Genomic DNA, 8,588 nt, shown 5'->3' with positions numbered 1-8,588 from the left:
TATATCTGCTTGGATGTCAGCTATGGTCTCTTCAGGGTATATTCCCAGTAGTGGAATTGCTGGGTCAAATGGTATCTCTATTTGCAACTATTTGAGAAAGCGCCATACTGCTTTCCACAGGGGTTGCACCATTTTACACTCCCACCAACAGTGAATCAGGGAGTGGTAATTTTCTATGCATGCTAATGTGTCAATGTGTGGGGGTGCATTCATTGTTCACATGTATGAATTATATGCAAAAATGTTGTTTAATAGTTTATTTAGAAGCAGCTGCTTAAAGACACTAATAAACTTTACAGTTTGGTGAGAGTATGTTCTATTTTTGTTTGTTTATATTGATACAAATTTAAAAAAAGCTTATTCAAAATTCTGAAGCTGGCAGTGGTGTGTAAAATCCCTCTTTACAGAACCCAGCAGCTCTAGATCAGCTTGTCCTTAGTGCTAAGACAATACCCTACATTCTGGGATCCTGGTAGCCTTTGCAACAAGTCAGCACGACTTTTACAGGGTATGCTGAGAAAATGCCCCAAAGGCTTTTTGCTTGAGTAGATGAGGTTTCCAGTTTAGTTTTTTCTAAATAAAATCAATAATCACATGCTTTATTGATTTTTTCCCTTTAATTGAAAAGTTGTTAATGGATTTGTTGGTGGTTATTTGTAAACTTTACTATCTTGTAGTAAGACTCAGCTATGTATGAGGAATGCGGTTTTTACTTTTTTGCGTGTGCTTCCATCTCTTTGCCTGATGGCATATTCTGTAGTGCTTATTGAAAAACTGAGTTTATCTCATCAAGTTTGTGTTTGTGTGAGATAATTTCTGTAACCATGTATTTTAACATATAGTGTTATAGCATTTCTAACAATTCTTTATTGTTCTGTTTCTTGCTATTAACAGTAAGTTTACTGTCAATTTCTGCTTAGAGAAAAGAATAATTAGGGAGTTGTACTCAACCCCTATCACATACTGTCCAGTTTTATTTGAACAGTGTCTGTATTGTGCAGAATTGAAAAATGACTGTAAATATTCTAATGTGCTTAGAGCAATTGAATGTGGGTGATACTACTTAGTAATGTTATTGTTAACGTTACATTGAGTTGTAACTGACTCATAGCTGACCCTTCAGTGGGTTTTCAGAAGCTAACAATCACTTGGGAGGAGATTGTCCATCCTTCTCCCTTGGAGCAGCTGATGGATTTGAACCTTCTGCATCTGGAACGGCAGCACAGCTCTTTAGCACTAGGCTATCTGAGCTTCACTGCTTAGTAAGGCCAAATCAGATTCCTATGTGTCCTCGAGCACAACTAGAGAGGAAGGTAAAGAAAGTCATTATATAAGTCCCTGATCTCAAACCTTCACATACTTTATGCTTCAATAAAGATTTAAATAGACTTAGAGCTCATTTAGTGATCCTTTGCCCAAGTGCTTTTGGGAATATTTAATAACCATTTTGTAGCAGGCCAAAGATGACCTGCTAAACTTATTTCAGAGTGATACTTAAGAAAGTCTATCCCTACAATCGATTGTATAGACTTCAGAACCTGGGATCCTTGAACATATATTTGAATTTCTACAGCTGCCTTTCATTCTTTCTTTCAAGAAATAGTACTATGAGAATTAATTCCCCCCCGCCCCCCGCCCCGAGTGAATACTTTTTTTAAAAAATGCAGTTTGTGGTTCAGTCCATAGAAGAATTAATGGCTGCTTATCCCTCCCTTCGTATAAACTACTGATTCTTACTTGGTCCTTTAGTCACATTCTTAACAAAACAGGTTGATGATTCTACCAATCAGTTTTCATGAAAGATGATTTCATTTTGTGGTGGTGTTGGTTTCGGTTATACTTTTACAGATTTACTGCATGGTGTATTGTTTTTATTATTATATGTTTATTTTTTGGTACTAGTTTTGGACCAATCGAGTACAAAGGCCCCATGAGTGCTGTTTACATTGAGAAGTTTGTCCGCCGAGTGATGAAACCACTTCTCTACATCCCATCTCAATCAGAGTTACTAGATTTTCTCTCAAACTACGAGGTACTTATCTTCCTTATCTGCTCTCATTTGTAAAACCTGAGTTATATTTTACTGTATTTTTTCTCCTCCATACTTCTGATTTGAAGCGATTTAAAAGGTCACATTGTAGCTATTATCCCAGTTAAATGCTTGTTGACATTGATTGTAGGGATGGTTAAGTGACTAGAATATTTGCAAAAGTCTTGTATATTATATATAATATATATATACACAAATTTTCAACAAATATTGTTTCTATCACATAATCATATAAGAATTAGGACTTATATGCAGTTTCAAATTTCCAAGATCTTTATTTAATAGTATATAACATTTTACTGTTAGGTACTGGTTTTTCTTGTCAGTTATAGTTCAGTTGTGTATTTTTAAAGTGAAACGATGTTGTAGTATTTTATATTTTATAAGAAATATGTTCATTTTATAAGTACATAACTATGAACATAATTTACTTGCAGAGTTTCCTAACATGACTTATCTTCTGTGTTTTTGTTGCTACTTTCAAGTCCTGGTAAAGCATTATTACAGGGCCTTAAATAAGTGGTGGGGATAGCTTCCTATTTACAGACCAATATAAAATGAATCTCAGTGAGATAATGGCATAAACCTCACTAATTCACAAATGGGTGCTGTGCCTGACTTGAATTTTTCCTTTTGTACTGTGTGTGTTATGTAGATTGTATATGACTTTTTTTTTTAAATGAGAAAATTGCTTACAGTTCTTTTGGGGTGTTTCCCCCTCAAACCCCACCCCCACCAGTTATTGTAGAAGTACTACGTAAAGGATTAATTACAGTTTCTTTTTCAGTTATACTAGAAATACTACATAAAGGATTACTCCCACACCCTCATAGGCTTTCTCCCATTTTTTCTGGCCAGACTGGAAGCTGAATGCCACACTGGTACTCATCTATAGGCATCTGGGCTGGCTCCTTGGGGCAGTGCTTTCTGGGCCTGTGACTTACAGCAGCTTACTCATGCAACAGCACCCTTTCGGTTCCTATTTTGAAGGCATTCTTAGCAAACATTGCATTTTCTTGAGATTCCTTTTAACTCTTAAATGCTATAATTTTGTAAAAAAGAGTTTCACATAGATTTGGTGTGAGTTAATCATAAGTAAAATGACTAAGAGTCAAAGTTGCTTCTTAGCTTTGTGACCTCGGTCTAGTTACTTACTGTTTTTAGCATTTATCTTTTCATCTGTAAATAGGAATTAAATGAGATGAGAAATAGAAAACTACCTAGAATATTATCCTAATAAAGGAATAATTTATCAACAAAAAGAATACTGTAGAAAAAAAATCCTAGATTTTTAGCAATATCAAGAGCATTGCAAGGGAAAATGTGCAGAATGCCCTGTAATTTATCACTTATATGAAAAAAAGCTTGTTTTGTAATTAATATGATAAAAAATATCTGCAGATGCCACAAGGTTGTGTATTAGGACTTTGTAGAATTCTTTGTCCAGTTTTTATTAATGGCCATTGGTATTTTCTTTAAATATTCTTCTATCTCTTCTATAAAAGAGAGAAACCCCAGTCCTATCAGAATGCCACTGGGGGAGGACCGGAGGTGGGGTCCTTACCCCCACCAGGGGAAAATGGAGAAGTGACCAATGAAAGCTGTGTTCTCAGTGAAAAGAAAGAAAGGGGGGTGGGGTGGGGAGAAGTTGTGGAACAGCCACAGGTATCATACAGCATGTGTTTAGCCTTCTAAAATAATGTGCAGAGAATTGAAGTTAGCCTAATATGAAGGCAAGTGAGAAGCAGCTTCATTATCATGTCTAGCTCACTCACAGATTTGTATCAAGAGCATTCTGAGCCAGATTTTTCTACTTCTATCGCAGAGGCCATAGTCAAAGTACTTAACTAAGGATCCTAGAGGCCTGGATTTAGCAAGCCTCTGATTCGTAAGATTCACTCAGGTTCCTGTTTCTAAATGGACAGAGTTGACCCAGATAATCTCTGTTGACATTTTTTATTTATTATTTTTAAAGTGTTTCTAGTATTCTTTATAATTGTAGCTGCAGAAGCTAGACGAGTACATTTTTAGGACTGAGTAGCAGGAGTAGTTCTTTAATTTTAGCCTTTGCATTCTTTGAATCTGCTTTTCAGCAGTGCTATCAGAGATCGTGTGCCAGCTATTGACATCGAGTTCATATAAAGCTCGGGGATAGGCCACTGACATCACTCCAGGTTGGTTTTTGGCAGCCCACTTAATTAGAATGATGTACAGCAATGATTAATTTGGTTTGCCAACAATGCCTTCAAAACAGGAACTGAAAGAGTACTGACAAAATTGGACCTCGACGTAGCCTCTGTCAGCCTTTCAAATGACTTCCTCCAAAATGCTGTGGATAACTTTTCTCACGTTAGTATCGTGTTTTGCTGGGCATCTCATTGAGGTGAAATTGTCTGACTGGCAAGAGACAGTACTTGAATAAAGGAACTGAAGAGACAAGTCCTGCACTTCAGGACCATTCATTTATGTTGTTAAATGTACCAAATAATGCTGCTTGGAAAGAAGCTGAGTCAGTTCCCTACGTACTATAAAAGAGAAAATAAAGACAAAATTCCAGATCTAAAAATGAACCCAGTAATGGTTTTTTTTTAAAAAAATTGTTTTATATTGGTTTGTTTGCAGTATTCTTATATGTTTTACACTTTCCGTCATTCACATTGTGTTTCACACAGTCATTCCCATACATTATATCCTCATTGAATTATATCCACTATTACCCTGTTGTTGTTTTTTTAGGTCCCCATTGGATCTTTCCCATTTCCTTTATCCCCTCCCTGTACTCATCAAATTGTGCGACCCTGTGATTTCCCCATTGCCCGCCCTTTCCCCTCACTGTCATGCTTTGATAGTTAAATAAATGAGGGTATAGAAAGCTAAAGGCAGTTTTTGAGCCCTATTTTAGAGGTGGCTTCCTGAGTGCCACTAGTTTGTACTTGGTTGCTGAGAGTTTGATAGTTAAAAGTCTTTCCAGTTTGGTTGCAGAAGAAAGTTTGGCCTATCTGGTGCCATAAACATCAAACCCTTTGCTGTTGAGTTAATTTCAAATCTTAGTGACTCGATAGGATAGGCTAGACTCGCCCTTTTGTATTTTACAGGGCTGTAATGGTTACAAAGCATATTGCCACATCTTCTATCAAGTTTGGAGCAGCTATCAAGTTTGAAGTACTGACTTTCTATTAGCGGCTGATAGTCACTGAAAATCCTATGTAGAAAAGTTCTGCTTTGCTACACTTGGGGTCTTTCTGAGTCAGAAATAAGTTGGTACCTTTTGTTTTTAGAGCTTTTCCCTTACTTAGGGCTTTTCCTCATCATCAGTATTAACATTTATGGTCCAGTAATTCTTTACTGGGGGCGGCCGCCCTGTGCATTGTAGGATATTTAGTAACATACTTGGCCTCCATCTACTCAATATTAGCAGTGTTCTTCTACCCTCTGTTCTGACAACTAAAATGTCCCCAGACATTGCAAGTGTCCTGTGGGGACAGATTGTTGCTAGATGAGAATAGCTCATCTAAAATGAAGGATTTCCCCACAACAAAGTCTTAAGATTATCTGTGTCTTTGAATTGTATCCCCCAAAATGTGTCTCATTTTGGCTAGGCTTTGATTCTCAGTAGTTTGAGTTATGATAAAATCACCCCTCCTCCTTCATTATGCAATCTGATATAATTATTCTCCATTTGTGATATATTGTAAATTCTGTGACAAAGAGGCAGGGTTAGATGATGTTAAAGAGGACTAGGCTATTTGGGTTAGGGTGGGATACAACACCCTTAACTAGGTCACAGCCTCCTTGGTATATCAGTGGGTCTTGGCAGTCTTCCCCTAGGCCTAGGAGGTTCTCAGCTCAATGACCCTGAATCCAAAGATGCACTCCATTCCTAACTCTTCTTTCTTAGTGGTACAGAGGTACCTCCAAGTTTGTTTATCTCTCGTTTCTTATTTTACATGAAGTGATTCAGGTCAGATGGAAGGGGCAGTTCCCTGTACATGGATCAGGGCTATGACCTAGTTAAGGCAATTTGATGTCACATAACAACAACATACCTTTGATTTTTTTGATTCTAATACAATTCCCAGACAGTGCACTCAAGGATGACTTTCACCACTCTCTCACTGGGGGCCTGAGTATTTAGGCTGAACAGGTTTCAGTGGAGCTTCCAGACTAAAACAGACTAGGAAGAAAGACTGTCTACTCCTGAAAATAATCCACTCAAAATCTATGGATTATGATCATCTGATGAACCTGTTGTGCATGAAGGTGTTAGTCAGGGATCAAACACATGACTGTTTAAAAGCAATTCTTTATACCACTAAAGCTTTCCTTTCATGAGCCCTGATTCTGTAGTCTGTTGGAGAGTTTCACTGCTTACCTGAAGACTGTCTCTTTAGTGGTTCAACTCCATCAGAGGCTTGTTAGTAGAAAAATAAGCCGTTTCTTCTTGTGCTCTTTATAACCTTAGAAATGTGCTGAAAGGCCCAGCTGTGAGTTGCTTCCAACTTGATAGCAATGAGATTTTCTTTTTTTATTGTTTAAAGTACTTTATAGAATTAAGGATTAACTGATTTGTGCTCTAAAATCTACCCATCATGTACCAACAGGACTTTTATGTCTGTTGTTGTTGTTGTATACTATCAAGTCGGAACCTACACATAGCTGACCCTCTGGTGGGTTTTCAGAGGCAGTTAATCACACAGAAGGAGATTGCCCATCCTTCTCCCATGGAGCGGCTGGTGGACTCCAACTGTGTGACTTTGGTATTGCAGCGCAGCTTCTTGCCATTAGGCCACCAGAGCTCCTCATAGGTAGAATATTCTCAGACTCAAAAATTTCTATAATTTATCCATTTCAAAACATAAAACTTCTTACTGTTGAGTTGGAATCAACTCAGCAGCCCCTCCACTGGGTTTCCAAGGCTGTAAATTGCAGGGGCCGAGACTGCCTCTCTTTCTCCCTCATAGCTGCTGGTGGATTCAAACTGCCAGAGTTGGCACAGCCTTTGGTTTAGCACCTTAACTCCCTATGGACCACTAAAGCTCTCTGATTTACCCATTTAATATCATCTATTTTCCATTTATCCATTCACTTATTTCTAGTAGTTTTGGTAAACCAAACTGTTTTTAAGTGTAAGTGGGTTGAGAAAAAGCTCCAGAATCTGTGTGTGTGTGAGTGGGGAATTCCAGAAATCTGAGAAATTTGGAGAAAAGCCTAGAAGAATGCCTCATGTCTATTGTTATCATATGGTTTATAAAAGTCATTTTGAAAGCAGAGCAAATATCTATAGCTCCTGTATGTTGAGAGTTTACAGCATTGTGAGTAGTTACATGGTTTTTTTAGATCTTAGGGCATAAATAGTACAGGTACCGTACACTCAGTGAAAGCACACCAAGCTAACTATCCTCATGACCACTAGAGGGAGTGGAGACCATCTGCTAAAATTCACACAGAAATGAACGGCACCCACTTAAGAAAAAAGTACTTTTTACGGATGAAGATTTGCTGGCCAATTTCTAACCTCTTCCTTGTTATAGATGCTGAATCTTCTGTACATCAGAAATGATGGCATTTAAAAAAAATTTTTTTTTCTTTTATTTTATTATTTTTGTGTGTGTATGTACTGTCAAATCAGATCTGACTGGTACAGGAGGAGATTGTCCCTCCTTCTCCAATAGAGCGTCTGGTGGATTCGAACTGCACATCTCTGGAATTACAGTGCAGCTTCTTGCCACTAGGCCACCAGAGCTCCTTGGTGGCATTTTTAAAACCTACAAACTGGGTGGAGTTATTTGTCATTCTTCATGTTTATGTGGGCACTAAATTCTGGGGTTGTTGAAGGAGTTTTATCATTTTTATCCTCATTCACTTGTCATTGTGTGTCTGTTCTGTGTCAGGCACGTACTCTGACACAAACTCTGAGTTGGAAATACCACATTGAAAAAGAGACAAAATGCCTGTTTCATGGAGTTACAAATTCAGTAAAGCAAATTGAAAAGTGAGTAAATGAGATAATTCTAGATTAATGTGCCATGAAAAAAAATGTGATGAAGGAGTGGAGGATCTGTGGTTACTTTAAAAGATAGGGAACACTTCATGGAAGACATGACATCTGACAGAAGCCTAAAGTGAAGCCTGTGTAATGCAAGAGAGTCCTGGTTGGTGACTCAGTGATTAAGTGCTTATCTTCTAACTGAGGAATCAGTGCTTTGAACTCACCTGTTCCTTTATTGGAGAGAGATTTCTGTTCTGTAAAGATTACATCTTTAGGGGGGAGGAAATTACATCTTTGGAAATCCCATGAAGTAATTCGCTCTGTCCATTAGAGCCCCTGTGAATCAGAATCAACACAGGGGCCTTGGGTTGGGTTTTTTTGGTTTGTTTGTTTTTTCTTTTCTTTATGTGATATGAGCCAGCCCTAAGGAGATTTATGGAGTGTATGTTACAGGAACAAAGAGGAAGATTCAGTAGTTGGAAAACATGGACTCGGTGACAGAAATGGAGCTGGAGAGAGAATGATCGAATTTTGCACAATCAATGACTT

At 37.8% G+C, this 8,588-nt stretch overlaps 1 protein-coding gene across 1 annotated transcript in view; it reads left to right on the top strand.

Moving 5' to 3' along the window:
- TXNDC11 (thioredoxin domain containing 11) overlaps positions 1-8,588 on the top strand; it is an 88,991-nt gene that overhangs the window by 28,847 nt on the left and 51,556 nt on the right. Inside the window, exon 4 of the mRNA XM_006894491.1 lies at positions 1,903-2,032. Within this exon, the coding sequence (XP_006894553.1) occupies positions 1,903-2,032 (130 nt within the window). The remainder of the gene's footprint in view (positions 1-1,902; positions 2,033-8,588) is intronic.

The sequence above is a fragment of the Elephantulus edwardii genome, unplaced genomic scaffold, assembly GCF_000299155.1.
Source record: "Elephantulus edwardii isolate Elephantulus edwardi_28Jun2011 unplaced genomic scaffold, EleEdw1.0 scaffold00145, whole genome shotgun sequence".
NCBI lineage: Eukaryota > Metazoa > Chordata > Mammalia > Macroscelidea > Macroscelididae > Elephantulus > Elephantulus edwardii.
This window is presented reverse-complemented; position numbering and strand designations above follow the sequence as displayed.